We start from the raw sequence: 25,162 nt of genomic DNA on the forward strand, positions 1-25,162 counted from the left end.
TTATAGTTTTGTTTCTGTAATTTTGCTGATAATGTCTGAATTTAATACTGCTGAAATAACAAAAATATGGGGAAACTCCTGTAACGGTGAAGGCAGATATACAACTGGAATACAGAATCATAGAGCATGGGTGCAGCGGGTGTCATTCCAGTCTTTGTCAATGCGACTGTCACAGCTTTTGCACAAATGTTAAAATAAGTCTGTACTTTAGAGATACACTCATAAGCTTTATTTTATCTATATCTGAGGTGGAGAGAAAAATGCCTGGTCACACTGCTAAGAGGGAAAACGGAGTTTTTTCCATCTGTTGTTCTTCACTGCATTTTGAGTCTGTTACCTCTTGTCTGTTTTCTCGGTTACGTTGCCAGAATCTGGATGTTATGCCTAGGTACCATAGGAAGGTTAAGCTTGTAGCTCCCTTTGCCATAAGCTATTTTCTCTAGAAGCCTTTCAATCAGAAGCTAGTCTGAAGGAAAAACAAAATAATTTTTAATTCATTATAACGTGTTCAAATTACTTTTGGTACTTATCTCTGGAATAAATGTTTTTAGAAAGGGAAAACTGAAGGATTTGGAATTATGTGCATAAATAAAAGATTAAAGGGAATTCTACGTGCACTGAATTTATCTGATGTTCTTTCTAATAGTGGTAGTCTTCAAATTAGTTTGTAGAATGCCTTCAGAAAAGAGATTGAGATATCAACACTGAGTTTTTAAAAGGTTTTTTTTTTTGGTTTTTTTTTTTTGTTTGTTTGTTTGTTTTTTTGTTGTTTTTTTTGATTCCTTGGACCTATGCTACTAACTGTGATAGCTGTAGAGCCTGGATGGTTTGTCATTGTCTTTTTTTATCAGAAGACATGATTTTATTTCATGTTTATTCCACAAGTTTATTCTACAGAACAGAAAGTAGAAACACGTAGTCATCGTACAAGAAATGAATGCAGGTTTTAAGGGAACAGAAACTGGCCTTTGGTTTTCTGTAGATACTTGCTCTACTTGGAATGTAATTTGTCTTTAGAAAAGGTGTGCTGCTGTTTTCTGTCAAGCTAACTGCATTCACCCTGAGCTCTGCAGCTGTTAGCATCCTCGCTGGTACAGGAGAGAAGGTGCTGTCTGGGAAAAGCCGTGTTTAACATCCCTCTCCCCCAAATATATCACAGACTATAATAAAAGTTAATTCTGCTCAAAACCGTGACAGCTTTGAAGATGAGATGAACAAAACAGTTAGTGGTGTGCCACATGTTCTGTCTAGCAAACTTTTAGTAAAATCTCTTAGGCTGCCATGCACTTTTATTTGTCATCTCATGAAATACGTATTCTGTGGGGAACAGTTTTAGAACAGCTAACTGTCCTTTGATCTTTCAGGTGATGCATGCCTAAATTTGGGTTCAGGGTGTTATTAATTAGGTGGGTTATGCAAATTCTGTGCTGATGCTTCTGAAAGTCATAGATGCTGAACCTTGATTTTTGCCTTTCAGGCTGAAGTTGTGAGAAAAGTAGTGAGGAGAGAGGAACCAAGCAAAGGAAGGTATGCCTTTCAAGTATTTAAGGTTTATTTTTATGTATCTATATTGTTCATGGAATGTATATCCAAGATTAAGCAGATTGCTGAGCCATCTCTCTAACTGAGCTTGATGAAAAGGCCCACTGTGAGATCCATCAATTGTTACCTGCTGTTACTTCTTTCAAGCTTTTGTGTGTTCTGTGTGTGCAGGACGTGTAGTGTATTGCTGTAGAGCTGCAATGTTTGTGATTTCTTTGAAATCTGGGGCTTTCAAAGAACATGGACAAATGGGGTGAAATCCTGTTTTCTGTGTAGTTTGTTGAGTTATTATTGTTCTACTAATTTGGCCAGGATTTTACCACAGGTCCTGGAAAGTATGTTTGGATATACGTGTTGGTAAGACAATTTTTTGTTGTATTTAACCAGGAAGTGATTGCTTTATTTTGTCCTACAGTGCTTTCCTCTGTCAGAGCACCTGGCTCTATTGTTTTTGTTTCCAAATGCTAAAAATAAACCAAAACTTCCTTGTTTAACTTATTAACATTATTCATGCTGTGATACAGGTCCCTGAATTGATTTAAAAAAAATGTTTGGATGCTATATTAACGTCAGAACCTAGAAATGGGAAATGGTGGTTTTGGTATGTTCCTCTTAAAATTGTTTTACGGACATTGCTTGTAGTAAAATTTCTCATTGTGGAGCAACTATTTGTTGGCTTTAGAGTGTTGATTATGTTTTTTTATAAATGGATAGATCATTATAAGAGTTCTTGTTAACAAATATGACTTAAAACACCTTCTGTGACTCAAATCCATATTTCTGGATAAGTTTTATCATTAAAAAAACCAAAACAAAACTGTGTAATAATGGTCCTAAACTTCAATTTCAAGTAATGCCATTATACTATCATGGACTGTTACTATATTTCCAAAACCTGTTTCTTCACAAGTAGAATTAGGCACTCCTAATTTCATGAAACTTCTACACAGACCCTAGTCAATTTTGGAAGTATTTAGTTTCTAAACTGTCTCCGACTCACATGTAAGCAGACATTCAGGTAACCTTTTTGATTCCAGACTGGTGGGCTTTAGCTAGTAGTGGTAATTAATGAAAACAAGTGACTCTTACATGAATCCCAGCTACTGCCCAGCATCCAGCTGTGGCTGTTGAACAGATAGGAAACCCGACATTTTTCCCTACAAATAACACTACACATATTCTCCTTGTCTGAGGCAACTGTCTTCTCCTTATAAGCCTTTGTGACTTGACAGATTATTTTTTTCAGTTACATTTCATAAGAAGCAGAAAATATCTTAAATATTATTATATATCTGAAGACCTTGTCACCTGTTTCTGGGGAGGGAAGCAGTAGCAAAATTTGGGGAGCAGAAGGGGCTGCCCTCTAGGTTGCCTGGGATGATGAGATGATCCTGAAAAAACTTTGGAATGCTTCTGGAAGCTCAGTTGTTGTCCAGCCCGAGTAGGTAGTTCATCTAATCTTGCGGCTGAGGTGACTGATGTAAATGCCTCTGCTCGTTTCAAGGATGCTGATGCATTTTGTTGGGATTTTTTTTCCTCAGCTAAAACAGCTGAAACTTTTCTTGGCGAGGTTAAGATTCAAGGACCATCCCACTGCTCCTTTTAATCCTGATCTGACGTGTAGGAAGCAGGTTGTGTCTCCGTTGTGACGCAGCCTCTGTGCTGGTATTTCTAGAACTCTCCAAGCCTTTCCCTTGCTAACTCGGGCAGTAATGACTGCGTATGGCAGCTAATGCAGGGATGTCCTATGCAGAAACTGAGCACCAGGTATTGTTGGTTTCACCCTTTACACTAACATCTGTGCAGGAAATCTGTCTTGCAGGTCTACGTGCTATTCCTTTCCCAATGCCTAACAGGTCTTTTAAGTGTTACCTCAAGCACCTTGGTGCTTCATCAGGCTCACTCATCTTTATCTCTGTGCATTACTGCCTCTGCAGCCCTTTCCTTCCACTGCTTCACAGTCTGGTTTGAATCTATCAGTGTATTTTGGAGACCACCAGGGCTTTGTGGAAGGCACAGGGTGGGTGTTGACATGAAAGGAGACATAAAGTCCTGAGGATTCAGAGACTAGTATCTCATTTGTATTGTGTAGAGGTTAATATGTGTGTGCTACTACTGTAAGCTTTGTAGTTAGTGTATGGTTCCAGTGTTCACTGACGTTTTTTCCATTCCCTGCAAAAAAGTGTATAAACAGAGGCTGTGGGGTACAGTTTAGCAAGGTGTCGGAGCTTGTATTTAATTAAGCTTTCTACGCATCAGTGACAAACCTGGGCTTTCAGAGCTGAATTTCTGCGCTTTGTGCTCTGACTTATCCAGGTACCGTTTTGCTACACAGCCACGTGAGACATAAATCTCAGCGGTCTGTAGGATGCTCAAATAGAAGAGAAAATTAACTGAAATGGGTTTTGCTTTTGGAACACAAACAATGTTTAACTGATGTCAAAATATCTTGTGTGTTGTGACTGAGTAAACCAATTCTGTGGCATAAAAAGCAGATCAGCCCTGACTGCTTAGCCACTCATGAGGCACACTTACCTCCAAACATTTGCAGGTAACAAGCTTAAATTGATTACAGGTCTAAGAAGCCTGTTGCAGATGAGCAGGATGTTGGAACGAGTGAGGTTGCTTTTTTTTCATAAGACTTCAGTTACTGTGAGCTGAGCCTCTTGGGCTCTGAAGGAGATTCCCAGCGTTTTGTGGGGCACCGCTGAGAGCACGCACACTCCATCACTGCCTGCCAAGCCGCAAAATGCTGCAGTCATGCCGCTTTGCTAGGGGAGGAGTGCCCTCACGCCGTTGCAAGCGTCCATCTGATGCACAGTCATGACATATTACATATGTGCCAATTTTAAATTGGTGTTGTGAAAGATTTTGAAGCACAATTCATATCCCCCCTTCTCTCTCCTCTCGCATTTTGTAGCAGCAGAGGACAGTGCCCTCAGGTCTGGAGGAAACCTTCGAGATTGGTGTTTTTGTTGTGCTTGTGTAGCACAGATGTTAACTGAGTTTGCCTGTTTTCATCTTTCTGTTGACTCCATGTATTGTGTCTTCGTCTCGTTAACCCTCGCATCTGGCCACTTCAAGATTTAACATTTTCGTCAGTGTTGAGTTCCATTTGATCTAGACTTCCATCTTCTTGCTGACATCGTGCTGGGAGTATTACCAAAATGGCAGGCTTCTCTGCTCTGCTCTTTTTTATTTTCATGAAGATTTATACAAATGTGCACCCTTTATTCGCATACATAGGTTCTGAGAAACCATAGCGCAGTCTGCTCCATTGTGCATAACCACTGATTAATTATGTGTGTTTGCTGCTTTTGTGTTTGTTTCAACACTTAGCAAGATTGTCAGCACTGGCATTTCGGCACCTTTCCATCTAGAGATGCATGAGGTGTTGGGATGCTCATTTTCTTGAGCTTTGTGGGAAGAGGGGCACAGACATCTCTAATTTCAATGTCTCCCAAGATCATCTACGGAGGATTCTTTGTTCAGAGAAGAATAATGCACTTACTGTAACTGAAGTTCTCTGAAAAGCGCTATCCTCTGCATTGTCATCTTGGGCTTTATTATCCTGGGAGCTGACAGTGGGATTATACAGTGAAAACAGAGCCTGGCCAAAAGGAGCCTCTGTGCATGTATTGTGTTCCCCACTATTGTGCGAGGTCAATGCAGTTTAAAACCAAAGCAACCCCTCCCTCCCACCAAACCTGAACCAAAAAAAAAACAAAACCCAACCAAACTTCAGGCTCCTAGCTACTGAAAGAGTTCTCTAGGTTGGTGACTGCAGAGTCTTCTGTCTTCAAACATAAGAAAACTCTGGTAATTCCTTTGTACAGGGAGACTGAAGCTTTATTTTCGCTGTATATGCACTTTCACAGTCTGCCTTGCATCAGGGGATCTAAATTTTAGGAGTTCATGTCAGTGGTGAGGTCACATCTATAGTGACTGCTACCTTCAGAGGCCTGACTACAAGTAATGCAATTCAAAGTGTAAGAGGCTGGCAGTACTGAGGTGGATTAAACAGAAGCATAAAACTAATCAGTTATTCGCCTTATTTTTTTAACCATTTTAACGCTGACAGGCTAGATGTCCAAATGCTAAGCACTAATGCATCAGGAAATCCCCCACCATTGGCGTCAAGAGGTTTCTGGTAACTGTAGAATTCTCAATATAGTTTGATTTCTTCTGTTTTTTTTAAATGCATTTAGCTCTGGCTTGAAAAAATATCCAGAGGGATCAGGAGTGGTGCAAACAGCAGCTGCTAATCCTCCAGTAGAGCCTAGTGTGGCAAAGAAGGGACCCATTTCCATCTCTAATGTCAAAGACGAGATGTCAGCAGTACAGATAGAGCCCTCTGAGTCCCATCTTGAAAGAGCAGTAAGGGAGTCTGCTGCAAGACTGGCAGAAACGTCTACAGAGAGAGTGGACCCTGGAGTTGCAGTTACTGTGGCATCTATCAAATCCGCTGATACCAAGTCATCTGAAGCGAAGTCAGAAGAGATGCTACTGCCACCTTCCAGTGTGGAGAAAGAAGAGGCAGTTAAAGATAATACTGAACCAAAGTCATCTGAATCTGCTGTTGTATCTGCATCAGAGAAGGAAATTAAAGAGAAAGATGAAGAATTGTCATCTTCTGCCATCGAACCAGCAGAAGAATTGTCTGATGTGGGCGAGGCTGAAGCTGTGTCATCAGATTGTGCTGTGAAGCTGGCAGCAGGGGATATGACAGGGGCTGTCCCTGAAGCAGTGGCCCCTGATTCTGTTGCAGCTTCAGTGGAGATGGTGTCATCTGTTGTCACACAAGCGAACAACAAGTTGGATGCTCCTGAAAAAAATCCTGTTTCTGATGCTGTGAAAACTGAGCATGAAATGCCTGTAACTCAGATAACAGGGAAGAAACCTGTACTTAAAACTGGGGCAGCCGTGGAGAAGAAACTGGATGTAGCTGGAGCAGACAAAGAGATGAAACCAGAAGAGTCTGTAGTCAAAGTTGGAAGAGCTCCAGAGGAGAACCCTGGAAAGCTTTTGGTGAAGACTGGGGCAGAGACAGAGAAGAAACTTGAAAAATTTGTGGCCAAGGTTGAGGCTGCTGTGGAGAATGCTGCAAATGCTGTCAACGAGAGCAATGAAGGAAGTTTAATCAAAGCCCATCAAAATAAAGGAACAGGACCAGCAAAAACTGATGAAACCTGCAAAGCAGTTACGTTAAACTCCTCTTTTTCTGCCAAGGAATCTTCCACTGTTGGTAAAATGATTTTAAAGGCAGTGGTGTCTCTTCCGGATATATCAAAGTCAAGGGTTCCAGTACAGAGAAATGAGCCTTCCCTGTATAAAGGAGGGGAGCAGAAAACTCCCTCAAAACCTGAGACCCGAAGCCAAGCAGCGGTGGAGAAGAAAATCGTGTCAAAAGAAGAGGGTCATCTGAGACCTGGTAGCAGCCCATCAAGCCTGGGAGATGGCAGCGGCAAATGTAAAGTGAGCAGAAGTTCTGTTGTTGATGGAGAGGCAGGCAATGGGAGGAATTCACCTCAGCAAGAGAAGGACTCACGAGTGGAATCTAGGGCTAGTTCAAAACAGTCTCAAGAGGGAGAGAGTAGATCATCCAACATGAAGAAAGACAACAGCAGCAATAAGGTGAGGAGGGCAGGAAGGCCGGTTCAGTGTGCCTGATCAGTAACTAACTCCATGCTTCTCCCAGATGTTGAGTATGGGACAATGAGATTATGTTCCCCTTCCCTTTTCCATAAATCACCCACCTGGTTTGGGCCAACAGCCAAGTTGGAATAGCGAGATGGCGGGCAACCAGTTGCTTTTAGACGCAGTGTGTGCAACGCAAGTATGTAACTGGTTTGAAAATGCTACTTGGAAAAAATTGCAGGCAGGTATTTTTGAAGTGAGTCTTTATCGAGTGTCTTAACTTTATGTTCTTGGATTAGTTCTGAATGGGATTTAATAAGCTTTCTGTCCTTTTGTGAGCTGATATTTGCTTTGTCAAGTCCTGCACAGACACTGGTTACTGAAAAGAGGCTACTGAGCAAGGTATTACATGCGACTTTTTGCTAGAGACTGTATGCCTGGACTCTACTGCTGATGGTTGGCTTAGTTCTGTATTTGCCAAGCATGTGATCAGAAGCAGCAATCTGGACAACTTAATAAAGTTCATTAAGGGAAAAAATAGCTGATTTTTTTAGATTATTTTTTCTCTTGTGGACAGGTTAGTTGGCTTAACTGATTTCATGTGAACTTTTGTCTTAATTTTGCAGGCTTCTGTTGGTGGCAATACTAAAACTTCAAAGAGTGGCACTACCAGCAGTGCAAAACAAAAGGAGGTAAGGATGGTAACTGTAAATGAACTTAAAGTCATATTGTCTTGGAAGCATGTGTGTGTGTGTGCGCGCTAAGAATCTTTAGCGTCCTTCCCTAGGGAATTTTTTGTATTACTAGTTGTTACAGACTAGAGGCATAAAGCTGCAAAGCCAAGTAATTTGGAAGAGGAACTTAATTCAGGAAGTGAGTGTTAAGAGGAGGTGTTTTTTGGTCTTGGATATCATTTGTTTGAGAGAGAAGTAATTGTCCAGTTGCCTGCATGAGATCTTTATTCATCATCATGCTTGTGAGAAGAGGAAGGAAGGCTGAAGTCTTCTAGCTCTTTATAAATGTTTTTTTTATGACAGGAGGTAGTCAGAACATCTCCGTCCATGGTACCTCTTCCATGCAAAGATATTTCCAGTGGGTTGGGAGGGCTTGGGAGCCTGTAGGCTCAACTGCTAAAGAGTCTGCATTTTTACAGAAAGGTGAAAAGAGATACACGCTATCTCTCATAGATAGCTTGGGCTTTGGGAAACAAAAGCAGAAGGAAGATAATAAAAACCCGTATTGATGAGTTTGTAGATGTAGCATTACAGGATCAAATCAAAGATCTACCAGGTAAGTAGTGGGTCCCTATGGAAAAGGGATTTCTGAGATAAAGTTGGCGACCTGAATTCTTTTATTAATCTTAAGCCACATAAACTTCTCGCATCACCAGCACAGTGTGTTTGTGAAGTTGGTGCTAGTGATGGTAATAGAGGATGCTTTCATACCTGATGTTCCAGATGTGTGTGTTAATCCCAAGAGGAAATTCTGCACCCTTTGAAAAAAGGCTTTGGAATGTCAATTACTTCTCACTGCTTTATTCTTCACTGTTCTATAGCTGATAAGAACAAAGATCTGTGTTTTCCTTTTCGTGAGAGAAAGAATACAGTAATGCTTGATTTTAGTTGAAATGTAACCAGATGCTTTTTTTTTTTCCCCCACTGTGTCCACCTTGCATTAAATATTCCTCAAGTTTTTGCATCAGAATGTGCTAGTATTTGTTAGCTTTTTAAAAAAGAAAGGGAAGAAAAGGCATGTAGCCTTTGAATTTCAGATTACTTTTTCTGCTGGAGGACTGTTTTTGGTATTTCTTAGCTGCGGTCTTACTCTCTAACAGCGGAAAGTTCACCTTGCCTTGGCCTTAAAGTTCTGCTTTGACAAGAGTTTTTTCACTCTTCTTGTGTTAGTTACTGACCAGTATTTGGTGGTAGGATGGGATACTTTGGGTAAAAAAAAAATATCAGAATCGTTCATTGAAGAAATGGAATGCATAATTTGGAGTGGAATGGATATTTGGCTGCATTTTACTGTCTAAATTTATTAATTGACTACGAGTACCTCCCCCTTATCCTGCCATCCTGATTATAAAAGCATAGCTATTTTACAGTGGACAAAGCATAATACTCTATTCCAAAAAACATGACTGCTGTCTGTTCAAATAACCTCGAAGTAATTTGGGTTAATTCAGTCTTTAATAAAAGTCATCATCTATCCATACATCCTCTTCCAGAGGCTCTCAGCTACATATGACATTAAGCTGCTGCTAATTCTTTCTAGTGGTCCTAGAATAAATTGCCTGAGCCCTGATGGAAGCTGGCATGCTCAAACTGCAGGGGGGGAGGAGTTTTAGATGCAAGATGTGCTCCAGTAAGAGCCATGCCACTGACTGAGGGGAGTTAGAAGGGGTCAGGCTCTGACATCTTAAACATAAGAACACGGTAAGGCATTCGCCAGAAAGCTGGAGCTTGCCCCCGGGCCCCTAACGAAAGATGCCCGGCACAGGGAGGAGCAGCAAGTCTTGTCAGAGCGTCTGTGGGGCTAGTCAGGCCTTAATAGAAAGGAGAAAATGATCTTGTATGTGTTGGTTATAGAGGAATGTGGGGAGGTTCCAGTAGTGGGAGCCCTTTCCTGTGCTGGAGCATCGGGCCGTCGGAGAGCCTTTCTGAAACAGAGATGTTTGTTAGGAGATTGAAACCAAAGAGGCAAGATAAAACAGAGAATAGTCATCAGGAGACAGAATGGCTTTGCTGGATCGAAACACTAATGTAGTCTCCTGTTTTGTAGCAGCAGCCAACAGCATATGCTTAGGGAAGAGAATGAGATATTGACACAAGATAATAGTATTTTTGAAGGATACTCTGGAGGTATTAATGTTTTCACTAGCCTTCCTGAAAGTGCGTGCAAAATATGCATGAGTATTCAGAGCCCAGTTCTTTTATTAGACGTAAATTTTGTCTATGCATCTGCTGTGTTTTTGAAAAATGCTTTGGGTTTCTGAATTAAATCTGCTTACTTAACACAAATGCTGATAATGAAAACTCTTCCACATGAGACTGAAGGCCTCAAAATTTTTTCCTACCCTCAAGTCAAGTTGCTTTTTTTTTTTTCCCCCCTCTTGAGCCAGCTTCAGTGTGTAGGTATTTTTCATTAGGCGCCTTGTGGATGGAGGTGTTTGTGTCACTGGATGAATGTTAAACTTTGTTGTATTCACATTTTTACACTTCCTAGGAAGAAGAACTGTTTCCATTTAACCTGGATGAATTTGTTACTGTGGATGAGGTCGTAGAGGAAATCGAGTCTCCCATTAAAACACGGCAAAATCCACCAAGGGGAAAGAGAAAAGATGGTGCTAAAGACAACAGCTCTTCTGAGCCTAGTTCCAAGAGAAGGAAAGGGAAGAGCTCTGTAGCGCACATTGCTGAAACCGAACTCTCTTTTGTCACTTTGGATGAAATCGGTGAGGAGGAGGATGGGACTGCACAGCTAATGGGAACTGCTAATTTAGAAGTGCTCAGTGACCCACAGGGCCTGGTTGTAGTGGATGAAGTGATCGAAGAGGAAGAACTTATGTCAGAAGCAGTAAAGGACCCACAGTCGCTTGTTACTTTGGATGAAATATCTGAACAGGAGGACCTTAGTTCTCAAAAAGACGTCCCTAGGTCAGTTTTTGAGGAGCAGGATTTGAAAGCTGAACCCTTGCTAACTGTAGATGAAATTGGTGAAGTAGAAGAGCTGCCTCTGAATGAGCCTACTGACTTGAATATTGAGGATGTGCTGAAACAGAAGGAGGATGATAAAGTGGCTGCAGAGGATACTGGAGATGGTGCTTCCTCCCAGGCGCCTGATGATCCCAGTGCTTTAGTGACAGTAGATGAAATACAAGAGGATAATGAAGATAACCCTCTTGTGACTTTGGATGAAGTTAATGAAGATGAAGACGATTTTCTGGCTGATTTCAACCGTCTAAAAGAGGAACTAAACTTTGTTACAGTAGATGAAGTTGGAGAGGAGGATGAGGAAGAAGAAAATACTTTCCCAGGGAAAAATCTGAACGAGGATGAAGATGATGAAGATATTGTTGCTGTTGCAGGACCAGAAGAAGAAGAAATTGCTGCCATTGCAGGACCAGAAGAGGAGGATATTGTTGCTGTTGCAGGACCAGAAGAAATGGAAATTCTAGGAAATATGAGTCCAGAAGAAGAAATTATGGCAATCTCAAAGTCAAAAGGTAAGGAGCCTCTCATAGTTTCTAGAGGGGAAATAGGAAATAAGATGCTTGTAATCAGTGCAATGCACGAAGAGATCCTTGTAGCAAATAGAGGAAACTGAAAAACCCTGAATCTTTGACAAAGTTAATGAAAGAGGTGCTGGGGAAAAAAACCCCAGAGACTGAGAGTGAACAATGGCCTGCAGGTGGGGTATTTTATTAATGCATTTTACAATGCATCTTTCTTTTGATGTAAAATTAAGGGGCATGTTGATTTAAAGTGTTCATTTGGTGTTTATGACGGCTAAAATTGGGGAAAATAGTTTCTTTTCTTGCCTTTAATGCAAGGCCTGGTAAACTACCTAACACTGCACAGAGTATTTATAGTCTTAAATTACAGGGCCAGACTTCATTAAAACAAGTGAGTCAAATGAAATAGACATACAGATACAAAGAAGTAACAGCTTCCAAGCTGGATCTAGAGAAGAAAATGTAGAATGACTGTACCATGGAATTAGCAAAGGGTTAAGAAAGTCTAATGCAGAGCCAAGTAGGGAGAGCTATATATAACCAACAAACAAGAAGAATTTTGGCCAAAGCGTGGGTGAAGGCTCTGTGTGATGCAGTCTGCTAGTATTGAGTTTTTTTTCTGTCTCTGCTGATGTAGCTGAGCACTGACACAGCACCTTTTGTTCTAGTGCTTTGGAAAAGCTTTTCTCGTATCACACTCATTGCGTAGCAGGGGCAAGCTGAGTAGTGCAGGTAGGGAGGAGCTGCAAAAGCAGCAGATATCTTGCTTAAAACAGAGTAATTTTAAACTTCAGTTTCTGTAAACATTAGGAAAGGGATGAGTTAACTGTATACACTCCCAAAAATATTTAAATGCTGTATATTGTATTAATCTGGTTAATGTTATAGAACATAAGCTTCCCTATGATTAACAAAAGCATTTACTGAAAATGCAAAATATCGTCTATGTTCTATTTGCAAGTTAGCTGTAAAAAGACCTCTTAAAATATCCAAGCCCTTGAGTTGATTTCTGGTCTAACTGATAGTGGCGAATTATAATAAATATAGTTGATGCACAGTAAATAAGTGATTTTAGTTCCTCTCTGTATAGTAAAAATCTCAGGCAAAAGAGTTGGACTTAGGAAAGGACTAGTTCCTCCAGAATTTGAGAAGTGGAACAGGAAAACTGTGGGGAGGAGGAGAGGTTAAAGCAGGTAAAATCCTGTTATTCAAGTCTTAAAATCTCAAACCAGCAGCAAAATAGGAAAGGATTTATTGATTGCCTCAGGCCAGCAGTTCAAAGAACGACAGTCAGACTGCAGCTGGTAAAGATGGCAAATCTGAAACTTTGCGTGTTGCATGATGCAGTGAGATACAATCTGCTGAAACATCAAGGGGTGCAAGAGACTGATGCTGTCTGTTGTGTTCCTTCGACAGCTTCCCGGGTTTTGTTGTTATGGCAAAGGATTTATTGCATTAAACTTGTCTAGGACATGCTGGTATCTAGATTATTTGAATATGAAATTATAAAGAAACCAGGTATTTTTGATGTGTGACTCTTCGCCTGGCAATTGGACTGCTTTGGTAGTCTAAAACACAAAGACCTTGTTTATCTCATAGTAGAAGAGACTGTCAAACTCCTTGTCTCCAGAAAAATCATACAATGTTGATTTTGAGCTTTCCCTAGAGCTGGTTAATCCAATAACATATTCTCTTGGGTTTGGCTGGTTCTGTAACAAAGCTGAAATATTGCTGTTGGACCTTGAGCTAGGTTAATTCAAGAAAGCCTGGTAGTTTGTATTCTAAAGAAGTTGAGATTTTTGTGACCATAATCACAAAGTTGGTTTGAAGCTGCTGGTAAGAGCTGTAGAGGAAGGCAGCTGAGAGTGGTGGTGGTACGTCTGTGAAGAGTGCTGTGTGGTCAAGAGCGCTTTTGGAGTCATTCATCGCAGCACTGGGGCTGTATTTGGGAATCTTGCTTGCAGGATTGATGTCAGGAGTTCCTGAAAATTGCTCTGTGGAGAGACCAAACCGACTGGTGTAGAGAACAGCAAGGCCCATACAGATGGTGTTTGTTTCAAGCAGTAACGAGCCATTACAGCTAGAGATAGAGTACTTTTAAACTAGCTGATATCTTTGTTTAACATGGATTTATGGCCTCCAGTAGATCAGCTGGGATCAGGAGATAAAGAACCAGAGCCTAAGCGGAAGAAAATTGCTTCTTCAGATGTATCAAAGACGCAGAGTACTCCAAAAGGTAAAACCAAAACCACCCGCCCCAAACACTCCATACTTTTCTTGCTGGAAGACAGCTTTCTTGCCTGTTTGAAAATGCCCTTTGCCTCATTACCACTTTTAACTTCAAAGTCATGGCTCATAACCTGTGTTTTTATCTTGGCTCCTACAAATGCATGTTTTACAAGTTTCTGCTGTTGGCTTAATAGCAGCAGCAAAATTCAAGGTTCTTTTTTTCCTAAAATTTACAAATACAGGCTAATTTATTGATAATTAGCACACTGCAATGTAGTATCTACTTACTGTTCTAATCCTGTTATGAGTTTTATTACCAACTTTCAATGTATAAAAATGAGGGAACTGCTTACATAGTTTTAAAAATGTGTGTGTGTGTGTGTGTGTATATATATATATATTCCAAGATCCTCATCTAAAATACTTTTCTACAAAGCTACTGATAACACTTGAACTCTAAAAGAAGTTGCTAGGAAAATATGGATCCTTGCCTGATGGCTTGTGTAATATTCTCTGTGACAGAAAATGCTTGCGTAACACACTGCAGGACAGAGGTTAAACTTGGTTGTATATAAAACACTTTTAAGGCTAAAGGATGCTGAGGTAGTTGGCGTGAGCTTCAGATCCAGAAGGTCAGTTGCTCCATTGGCAGAAAAGTATGTGTCCTCCTGTTTATCAAAATAGGACAGGTGACCAACTCGGATTAGAATATTCAAAAAAGGTAACTAACTTCCTTCTAGTAATAACAAATTGTATAGTTCTGGCTAATGGAATCTGATATTTTTCTTTAAAGCTGTGTTTTGTTAATGGGTTGTTTTGAAGGTGTGTTTAGTTAATGTTAATGATGTGTGCTGTCTCTTCAGATTTGGATTACCTAGTTCCAAAGGCTGGCTTTTTCTGTCAGATCTGCTCGCTGTTCTATGCAGATGAAATATCTGTGAAAAATCACTGCAAGACACCTCTTCATCAGCAAAACATGGAGGTAATGCTGAAGCTCTTCCAAACACACAGGAGTGAAAAGAATATCGTTCTAAAAAAGTTTGCTTTAACGAGTGCTATAATTTCCTAGTGGCATAGAGAGCTCATATTAATGCTTCAAGGGGTTTGAGTTTTAAACTCAGACACAGATACTGTTAAATTACTCAAGCTCATCACCTACATAGAGCATTCCTTACCTAGGAAGGTGTGGGGGCTAGCTGTTGTCTTCCCTTCATTTTTAAGAAGTGATTTTTAAAAACTATGCAGTGTTGTGTCCGAAAGCATGGTTTTGTCAGATTTTGTGGCTTGCTGAAACTGCAGACTGCCTAAAATATCTTGCAGATGTAAAATGATCAAAAGGTCAGTTTGGCAGGCAGAAAACTTAAGTTTGGGGTTAAAACTCCCCTCACCCCTCAGTAGCACATCTTGGCGGTGCACCTGGCTGGTGGGGACCCAGCGTGTAGCGAGGTGCTGATGTGAGGGGTAGAAAACTGGGAAGATATTTATCGATGTGGACTTTTGTAAAGTGGATGCAATGAATACACAGCCTGTAGTAAATATTGTATAACTATTTTATATGTCATGACCAGGCACAGGTCCCTGTCATCGTGTGAACTCCTGATACCTAATATTTTGCCATATGCCCTGTAAAAATTGCACTCGGGAGCTTCACCACTTGGTGATTGTGCGTGTGTCAGTTTGTGAGCAAAACTCTTGAGTGTTTTTTGGTACAGATAACATGTTACCAGTATCAGGAGTAGGCTGATTTTTGGATGATATGTTTATGAAACCTACCCTGTGTTTAGAACATGATCTTGTCACAGACTGAGGAATAACATAGCGATATCTTCTCACTGGCTACCCTTATTTCTACAGAAATTCATGGCCAAGCAGAAGGATGAGGATAACGATGGGGAAGAGCGGAGTTCAAGGTGATTGGAGGAAAGAAGAATTCTTTCAGTGAATTAAACTTAGGGTCCAGTCAATTTTGTGTATTTTGTTATGATTTAATTTGTAATTTTGTTTCAGAAACAAGCATTCATGTTGTATAAATTTGAGCTCAGTATAGACAGACTAAAAGAAAAACATGTGGTGGCTTTGATTTGTATATCAAATCATCTGACTTGGAAGAGACTTCTTTTACAAGTGTCGACATGAAATAAATGTTCTTACTGTATAGTTAACACCAGGGGATGGTGTTTGGTGTGATTTATTGTCTTCTGTTAACTCTGGATCACAACAGAGACTAGGAGGGAATTCATTCCAGAGATCTCTCTCTGGTGCCGCTTTACAGAGCTCTCAGCAGGTGAAATTTCATGTGCTACATATGCTCTATGCTGCCCCAAAGCAGTGACCCTCATGGTAAAGGTTTCGGAGATGCTGTGGATAGTTACGCTCCCTTTAGCCGCCTTTTTCCTATGGCCTCTGCAGTCTCACGATCGTCCTAGGAAGAGAAAGCCGAGGCCAGCAAGGGGAGCAAAGCCTATTCCAGCACTGCGTTAGCGTGCCTGTCGTTACTGTGGTCAGCCAGGGACGCCACTGTCCTTTGCTGTTTCTCCTTGGTGACAGAGTTAGCTATTTATTTTGGGTTGTTTTTCCCTAGTTTCTTGAAGTCTGTAGATCAGAGCCTGTGGAGCACTCGGCAGCATGGCTGAACTTTGTAATCTGCTCTTGAATGTTGCTCATTGCTAATTCTGGGTCTCTGGCTGGCATGCTCTTAGCAGCAGATTGCAGTCTGGATCATGATTGACTTTGAGCTTTTATTTTTCACCTAGCCACTTGAAATTTATTTAAAAGACTGTTTTTTAAAATCCACCACTGTCTCTGCCACTCCTTCAAACTTTGGGTAGTTGACTTTGGCTGAATTATGTTCCTGGAGGAGGGGTAAAGAAGTGTTCCTACATGTCCAAGGAAAATGAGAGTCTCGGTGGTTCTACCTGTTGGGGATATTACATGTCATACCTGTGCCATAGCTGGTACAAAAATCCTTGTGTCTTCAGACTGCTGATCAGTAAAGCACCAAAACAAACTGAACTTTGGGTTCAGCAAAGGAAGCACCTGCATGTCGCTGATGTGGAACATTGTTCCTTGATGGGAGATGATCCTGTGAAGTCTCTCAGACTTATAGGTCCTTGCTTCTTCGAGAGCAAGCACGTGCAGAAAGAGGTATTTGTATTTCATGTGTTTGAAGTCATCGAATGATACTGAGCTGGTAAACGTCTCCAAATACTTGTTCACTGCCCGAAGTCCATGGCGTGTATTTGCAATGAGGACAGGCCCTGCTCTGAAGGCTCCAGAATGAAGGCTTTGCTTTGGGCTGTTCATGTAGTTGACAGAGCAGTTGTGCTGTCTGACAGGCAGGTTACAGAACGTCGTAAATGATTGCTGTTGGGGCTTTTTTTTCTTGTTTTGCTTGAGTCTGTCAGTAAAGACCACTGCTGTGGCTGAGCTTGCTGCTTGTGTGTGCTGGTGAGCCATTGCACTGGTCTGTCCTGGCATGTCCAACCCCCTCTGAACAGATAAGTGTCTCAAAAATGCACAAGGGATTTAGACCAGCAAATACTTGGCAAGCCAGGGAGCATGATTCAGGGTAAGAGTGTGCGTGTGTGAGTGAGCGCACATGCGCGTCCCTCTCCCTCCTCTCCACTGACTACTAGGAGGAGCAGTCCCCTACTCCAAAGTGGCGAGCAGTACAGATGAGATTGGTGGGATGTTATTTAACCACTTCATTACTCTCACTTAGTTACTCTTGGGTTACTACCAATTCATATAGAAGAGAATTTAAAAATCCTGTCTGAAATAGCAGGGTGGAAACTGGAATTTGGGGCAAAGAGCCTGCAGCTCGGTACAGAAAGCGTCTGCAGAGCTGCACAGCCGAGCTGCCCCGAGAGTCCCCAGCAGAGCTCAGCAGCTTTGCAGTGTTTTTTCCCAGCCTCGCCAGAGCGCGGGCCGTGGCTCTCTGTCCTCGTTAGTCCCCTCTCCTTTACAATGCAGCTTTATGTGCTTGTGCTTCTGAGTTTTCACAGTCCCTCTGTGGAGTCAGGAAGGCGATGCCTTGCCATGGTCTCTCTTTGTTACTTTATCTGTGTGGAGGACGAGAAAACAACGTTGTTCTTCATTCCTGCTTCTGCCGCGCAAGCTGCAGTCCAAATTTGCCTTTGCTGAGTGTGTGGCAGGGCAGAGGAAGAGACCGGCACCCCACGACCTGGGGACTGCCGGTCTGTTTGGGTCCTCTGCCTTGCCCGCCGGTGGGTCGGGCTGCTGTGCCCCCCGAGCCGCGCTCTGCTCCCGTGCGTGGGTCACCGGCAGCTGCTGAGCGGGACTGGACTTGTGGGGTGTCAGGGGTGCTGGAAGCAGCCTAAGCTCATCCTCCTGCTGCTCCTCTCTCCCTGCTTTGCCTCCCCCTCTTGCACCCTCCTCCCAAAAGCTTTGGGGTGATAACCACCCTTCCCCACCATGCCTGACGTGGTTTTACCTTGCTTTAAAAGAAACGGCTTTTCCCAGATTGATGCTGAGAAATCACCTGAGCTGTGAGCAGCTCAGCAGTTTTAAAGGCTGCTCCAAGGGCGAGGCATTGGCAAACAAAGAAAACAATTTGGCTTTTAATGGGATCGCTCACGGCCCTGCCCAGGTACACCCCATCAGCAGGCGTTTGGGGTGGCTGTGGGTGCCCACGGTGGGCGAGGACGGCAGCTCGGGGGGCTTCGCCTTGGCTAAAGCCCTGATGCCGCCTCAGTTGCCTGCCTGCTCCCAGCCCAGAGCTGGAGGCTTCCAGGGGCCAGGAAAATGGGATCCAGCATCACCTCCCGGCTGGCTGCGAGGCAGAGTGTGACCCTGGAGAGCTGTGGGTGGAGACTTTGGTCAGTAAATCCTTTTTCTGCTCCGCATCCACTTCTGCTTGCAACTTCCCAGACGCTGTTTGTGCCTGGCCCTTCCCTTTGAGATGCCAGAACATCTGGGATAAAACCAGGACAGTGCTGGAGCGGCCTTGGGGAAAAAATGCAGGAGCTGTGGGGGCTACTTAACTGGGAATTTTGAGGCAAAACACCCCGTCCTGTCAACCCAGGGTGATGCGGCAAAAAAAGAAATTAGGAAAAATGAAGTAAAACCCAGACCACTGGGACAGAACGGGCTGTTACTGGTTTTCTGAACGTTGCTTCCCCCAAGATGTACGGTGCTGCACTTCAGTTCACTTGTGACTAACAGTGTTGCAAATTGAGTTTATTTTAGAGCTGCCGGTAATTAAAATGGCCACATGCTGTGCCCCCCGTCCCCTTGGCACATCTACAGGGATGCTGCTGCCGGCTCCTGGCAGTGTCTGCCTGCAGATGTGCTGAGTTAAGTAAAATCCACGGAATTTTTTTGCAACAGCTTTTCCTCTGCCCTGGCAGGATTTTTTTTTTCACCCTCTGCATCACCGAGCTCGACCCAGGCAGCGCTTGTACCTCGTGTGGAGCCTGGCCTGGCGGCTGCAATGCCCGAAATTACTATTTAAGGGTCTCACAACAGAAATAGTCCTTGTAGGACTGAGATCGTGGGGTCCGTGGGCCTCTCGGTGCAAGGTGCTGGGGACAGGGATGCTCCCGGTGAGCTGAGAGATGGATGGACAAGGGACAAACAGGCTCTTTCAGGGGGACTCGGGCTAAATTTTGGAGGGATGCAGAGGGAGCGCAGGGGATGGAGCTGTGGGAGGGGGAATAGGGGGACTGGGGGAGCCCGTGGCCGGGCCGTGCCATCTCCTGCGCGTGCCCTCGGCTTTCTTCTCGCAGATAAGGATGTTTCACCCAAATGCGATTACGCTGCTGCTCCCGCAGATTTTCCGCATCGGCGGCCGACCCTTGCGCTGGTGCCGGCAGGCAGCGGTTTTCGCTGCGGCGTCGTGGGTTCGCAGCTAGCGGGAGGAGCGGGAAATGGGTTTAGATAAAGCCAAAGAGGGTAAAAGGGAGAGACGGGGTGAGCGTGGGAGCGGGCCAGCCCCGAGCAGCCGGGGGGGCTGCAGGGAAGAGGGGTCCTGGCGTGGTGGGGTGGGAGGGACCTCGCTGAGCCCCTTGCTGGGAAACCCAGGGGTAAAAATAACCCCCCCAAAATAGCCGGGTGCCGCGGCCGTCCCCACCTGTCACCGTGCGGCTGGTCACGGCTGTGCCAAAACGAGAGACGTCTTCCCATCCCCCAGCTGGGGAAACTGAGGCAGGGGAAGGAGCGTTGGGACTCTGTCCCCCCCCCCCCCGACTGGTGCTGCTCAGGGGATGGACTGGTCTCAGTGGGACCCTTGGGGTGGGGGTTTGCGTTCACCCACCTCTCGCAGGGGCCACGCCGAGGGGTGCCGCAGGGTCCATCCTGCGTGTAGCTCAGCCCCCACAAGACACCCCCCCCCCCCCATTTTCCCCCCTTGGAGGCCATGCTAGCCCCCCCAGGCCTGTCCCTGGCATCACGGGGAGGGGCTGCGGCTGCACCCAGGGGCTCCCCAGCACCTTCCCCCCCCATTTGGGGTCTTGGAGGGGGGGGCCCTCGCTCCTGCAGCAGCCGCGGCGGGGGGGGGGGCACACACTTGCCCTTGCAGCTTCGCCAGCCGCCTCCAAAGCCGGGGGGGGGTGTCTGTGTCTCCTCCCCCCCCCTCGCCTGCAGGGCCCCAGCCAGCCCCGCCGCGGCCGTTCCCCTTTAAGAGAGGCGGGTACCAGGCTGGGGGGGGGGAAGCCGGGGGGGGTCAGCAGGGCGGCAGGAGGCGGCCGGGCCGGGGCGATGCTCCGGGTCTTCATCCTCCACGCGGAAAATGTCCGCACGCCGGACGCGGACATCAGCGATGCTTACTGCTCCGCCGGCTTCGGAGGTGAGGGGGGGCGAGGGGGGGTCCTGTGAGGCTGGGGGGGGTCTTCTGGGGGTGGGGGGGTTGCAGAAGGCTCCGTCCCAGCGGCGGGAACGGCGCTGAAAGCGGCGTTATTGGCGGGGGGGGGGTCCTGCATCTCCAGCCCCCCGCCCATTCACCCCCTTACCCCCCCCGCCCCCCGCGGGGTCCCACCATGCCCCCCCCGTCCCCCCCCGCCCCAGCCGATGTTCATTGTCCACGCAGCCCCCCCCCGGGGAGCCCCCTGCCCCCCCTTACCGCCGGGGGGGGCATAGCTGAGCGGTGAGAGCACCAGCGGCAGCCGGGGCTATTTCTGGCCTTTGCTTTGCTCTGGGGGGACGGCGATCGCGGGGGGGCCCGGCACCAGGGGACACGGGGGGGGGGCGGGATGCCCCCTCCCTTCCCTGTGACCCCCGTGGCCGAGGGGGGGGCCGTTGCGCGTTGGGGACCTGCCTGACGTCCACTTCCCCGGCCCCCCCCCCCGCTGCCTGCACCCCAACAGCCCTGACCCCCCCCCAGCCATGTCCCCTTCTGCCAGGGATTTATTTCCAGCCCCCCCCCAGGGTCACAGCGGGCCCCATCCGGCTGCACCCCACGGTTGGGCCATTGCTGTGCCGGGCCTGGGGGCTTCACCCTGTGTCCCCATGAGAAGACGGTGTTTGGGGCTGGGCAGGGCGCGGGGGGGCCGTGCCGGGCCCCCCCAGACGTGTATGTCCCCGGTCCCCTGCGATGGTGACGGGGGAACCAGCCTGCAACCCCCCGGGACCCACCCGGTGCCAGCTTGGGTCCCAAATCCTCCCCCCAGAGGGGTGACAAGGAGCAAGGAGGCAGCGTCTGACGCGTCACAGCTCCGGGCATCCCTGGGATGAAAAAGCATCTTTTTGGGGTTTGTTGTAGGGGATGTGAGGAGCCGGAGAAGAGAGGCCGCGTGTGGGCACGCGTGTGCTTGCGCCCGCGTCTCCCAGGCAGTCGTGCCTGGCTCTGTGGCCGGGGGGGACCTTCCTCGTGGCACGGAGGTCCCTGTCCCACTGTCACGGTGTCTCCTTGTGTCGTGACAGCCGTGGGAAGCCCCTCGCCCGCTGGGCCTGAGCAGCAGCTTCTTCCTTCCCACACGCGTGGGGGCTGTGGCAAGGGGACGGCCCTCCCCTCTGCTCCGGGGGACAGGGAAAGGGGTGACAGGGGGAACGTGGACCCCCCCCACCCCAGCCACCGGTGTCAGCTGGACGCAGGGGTGCGGGGGGCTCAGGGTGGGTGCTGGCTGTGCCTCAGCCCAAAGGGGGTTTTGTGGTGAGAGCCCAGCCGGGGTGCTGGTGCTGTGGGGTGCTCAGAGCCCCCACCCAGCAGTGGGAGCCCCCCCCAAGCTGATGTGTCCCCAGTGGCGTGGCAGCCCCGGGCGTGGGAGCTCCCCGGCTTGCACTGTCGCAGGGGTGCTGGTGGTCTGCAGCCCTGTGGTGTGTCACCCCTGGGGGGTCCTGGTGCTCCAGTGTCACCAGGGTCTTGTGCGTGTGGCATCTCCCATGTCCTGCTCCTCCAGCATCCCCGGGGTGGTTCACCCCCGTGTCTGCTATTCGGGCATCCCTGCAGCTCATGGCACCCCCAGGTCCAGGTGCTCGGTCACCCCGAAATTGCAGCACCCCCAGATGCTCGAGCTTTTGCACTCTTGGGGCTTGCAGCATCCCTGAGTCCGAATGATTTACCATCCCCAGGGCTTGCAGCGTCCCTGGGGCCCTGCGCTCGGGCACCCCCAGGGCTTGCAGCCCCCAACGCTTGCAGCGTCCCTGGTGCTGGCGATTTACCGATTTACCATCCCCAGGGCATGCCGGGTCCTGGTGATTTGTTTGCCAACCCCAGGGCTTGCAGCATTTCCAGATCCTGGTTATTTATTTACCATCCCCAGGGCTTAGAGCATCTCTGGACCGTGCAGCATCCCCAGATCCTGGTGACTTATGTACCATCCCTGGAGCTCGCAGCATACCCGATCCCAGTGATTTATGTACCATCCCTGGAGCTCACAGCATCCCCAGATCCTGGTGCTGGGTGTCCTCAGGCTTCGCAGCATCCCTGGTTCCCAATGATTTAATTTATCATCCCTGGAGCTCGCAGCATCCCCAGATCGCAGTGATTTATTTACCATCCCTGGAGCTCACAGCTTCCCTGGATCCTGGTGATTTATTTACCAACCCCAGAACTCACAGCATCCCTGGATCCCGTGATCTATTTACCATCCCTGGAGCTCACAGCATCCCTGGATCCTGGTGATTTATTTACCATCCCTGGAGCTTGCAGCAACCCTGGATCCCGGTGCTCGGGCATCCTCAGAGCCTGCAGCATCCCCAGATCCCGGTGATTTATTTATCGTCCCCGGAGCTCGTAGCATCCCCGGATCCCGGTGATTTAATCTACCATCCCCGGAGCTCGCAGCATCCCCGGATCCCGGGTCTTTGGTACCCCGGTGGCTCCCGGCATCCCGGGTCTTGCAACCTCCGGAGCCGCCGCGCCGAGGCGCTTCGTGTCGCCTCCCGGGCACCTTCTCCACCCACCGGGGAGGGCCGGGACGGGGGAGGTGGCGATGGGGGGGGGGGGAACGACCGGATCCTGCCCCGGACTGAGCCCGGTTTGGCCTTACGGTGCCCTGCTCCATCTCCCAACCATGCTGCGTTGCTTGGTCCAACGAGCCAGCCACCTCCCCAACTTGGAGAAGGGGGACAAACAAAGCGACCCGGTGGCCAGCCTGACTTTCCGAGGTGAGGGGATCCCCAAATCTGGGTGGGGGTGGGCAGGATTATTGCTTTGCCAGACTCTTGTCTGCTTTTGCAGCCCCCTTCTAGCAAAGCCCGGCTTCTGCGGGGCGCCCGGCCAGGACGTACGTCCTGGCCGGGCGCCCCGCAGAAGCCGGGCTTTGCTAAAGCTCTATCCTTGTCCTAAATCCTTGCAAAATTCCCCCCCCCTGCACCCCACTACCGAATGCGCCGTAGCCATCCCCACCCTCTGATGCATCCCGGTGCCGTGCTCACACACACAACACCAGCGTGTCTGAGGATCCCTGGGGTTGGGCTGTGAATTTTATCGCTCTTCCTCTATGATTTTGGGGTGCGCAGGGCCGTGGGCGACAGCGAGAAATCCCGTTGCCTCAAGGATTTTTCCCGTTGGGGGGGGGATGATGGGATTTGGGGACGGTCATTTAGCGCCGCCACCCAGTGTCACAGCATCTAAAATTGATGGGGTGACAGGGGTGAGCCCCGGCAAAGAGGAGGATGCCGCTTTGCTGCAGGGTACTGCTGCCTTGGGTGTTCTCAGTCGCTCTTGTGCTTTGCTTTCGTTACGGTCTTTTAATTACTAATCTGAGACTGATAAAAAACCCCCCTGATCTAGGGGGTTATCCCATTGCTGTTGTACTGGAGGATGGAGGTCCCGGGAAGGGAGTGTTGCCTTTGCACCTCGAAAGCACTCACCGGAGGATGTTGCTTTTTTTTTTTTTCGGCAGCCGTTTCCTGGCGGTGGAAAATGTCCATTTTTAGAAAAAAAAAATAAGGAAATGAAAGGGATGAGTGGCTTCTGACCCAGCCTTTCCTGTGCTCTGTGGGGTGGGTGGGGGGAATGGTCCTGCCGCCGGCCCCTGCCCGGCTGGCTCCACTGGCCCTGGGACCCCTCGTGTGTTCATCCCACTGTGGGTGCTGGGTGCTGTCCCAGGGTGGGCTCCGTCCATCCTCCGCCAAGGCAGAAGGCAGCTCTCGTCAGCCAGATCATGGTCCCGAGAATGCAGGGGGAATTCCAGAGCTCTGCGTCCCATGAAGATGAGGCATAAGCAGGAGATGTGCCTTACATCGAGGGTGTTTGATGTCTCTTGGGCTCGGTGACGTTGTCCAGAGGTGCCGTGTCAGGGCGATGGCAGCTCTGCCTCCCTCCCGGCCCCAGCCTGGCTCCGGCGGCCGCTTCAGCTCGGGGCTGGGAGGTTCAGCAGAGATTCTTTAAAACCTGAAATAGGAAAAGGTTAATTTAGCAATGCTAAAATAAAGAACAAGGAGAATATTTTGAGCGAGCAGCTTGGGCTCCCCACCAGCCCCGTGGTGTGCCGTATCCACAGCCTGGGGTACCTATATATATATATGTATATACATCTATAGGGACCTGCAGGGCGCCTGGCCGGTGTCCCCCGGGGTTTGAGTCACCGCTATTGTTCGGCTCTTCCTTTTCCTCTTCCCCCGGTCCCTCCCGTGATGTGGCCCCTGGGGGCCCAGCGGGCATTTGGCCAGTTTTTGGTGTGACGTGAGGGTCGTGGTTTTGGGGTGCAGCTGGGGCTTTGGGGGGGGCTCCTCAGGCAGGGCTGGAGCCCCCCTGGCACCGGGGCTCCTCAGGACGTTGGCTTTGGGTTACTTTTAACTGCTGCTGCCCAATTCCAGTCCCCTGGATGGCTGTGATCCCGAGACTGGGTGACAGCATCCCATTGCATCGTTTGGGGGTGTCAGTGGGCCAACCCCCCCCCCCCCCCCTTCAATGTTCAAGCATCCGACCCTTGTCACAGGGAATCAGGGTCCCCTCTGGGACTGCACTGAGGTTTGGGAGGAGGGAGGATGATGTCTGGGTCCTCTGTGGCACCTTCCAGCCCAAAAACCCACCCAGCAGCCTTTGGGAGCCTCCTCTCTGCCCTGCTCATGGGGAAACTGAGGCACAACCCACTGACATGACTTGCCTGGGGTTTT

At 47.6% G+C, this 25,162-nt stretch overlaps 2 protein-coding genes across 14 annotated transcripts in view; both read left to right on the forward strand.

The window, feature by feature from the left end:
• The window catches only part of ZNF638 (zinc finger protein 638), a 65,230-nt gene extending 49,421 nt beyond the window's left edge, over positions 1–15,809 (forward strand). For 4 of the 5 annotated variants that reach the window (XM_075040221.1, XM_075040310.1, XM_075040052.1 and 1 more), the window contains exons 20-26: positions 1,478–1,527; positions 5,751–7,176; positions 7,806–7,871; positions 10,405–11,404; positions 13,557–13,649; positions 14,506–14,624; positions 15,497–15,809. In XM_075040221.1, coding sequence (XP_074896322.1) covers positions 1,478–1,527; positions 5,751–7,176; positions 7,806–7,871; positions 10,405–11,404; positions 13,557–13,649; positions 14,506–14,624; positions 15,497–15,556 — 2,814 coding nt within the window. In that variant the 3' untranslated portion in view covers positions 15,557–15,809. The remainder of the gene's footprint in view (positions 1–1,477; positions 1,528–5,750; positions 7,177–7,805; positions 7,872–10,404; positions 11,405–13,556; positions 13,650–14,505; positions 14,625–15,496) is intronic. The other variant, XM_075040137.1, reaches the window with a different exon arrangement.
• A 4,515-nt stretch (positions 15,810–20,324) lies between these two features.
• The window catches only part of DYSF (dysferlin), a 105,773-nt gene continuing 100,935 nt past the window's right edge, over positions 20,325–25,162 (forward strand). For 5 of the 9 annotated variants that reach the window (XM_075041134.1, XM_075041576.1, XM_075041313.1 and 2 more), the window contains exon 1: positions 23,050–23,206. In XM_075041134.1, coding sequence (XP_074897235.1) covers positions 23,113–23,206 — 94 coding nt within the window. In that variant the 5' untranslated portion in view covers positions 23,050–23,112. Of the gene's footprint in view, positions 20,448–23,049; positions 23,207–25,162 lie in introns of those variants that run through there. The other 4 variants (XM_075041224.1, XM_075041655.1, XM_075041491.1 and 1 more) reach the window with 1 other exon arrangement.

The sequence above is a fragment of the Buteo buteo genome, chromosome 1 (genome assembly GCF_964188355.1).
Source record: "Buteo buteo chromosome 1, bButBut1.hap1.1, whole genome shotgun sequence".
Lineage (NCBI taxonomy): Eukaryota > Metazoa > Chordata > Aves > Accipitriformes > Accipitridae > Buteo > Buteo buteo.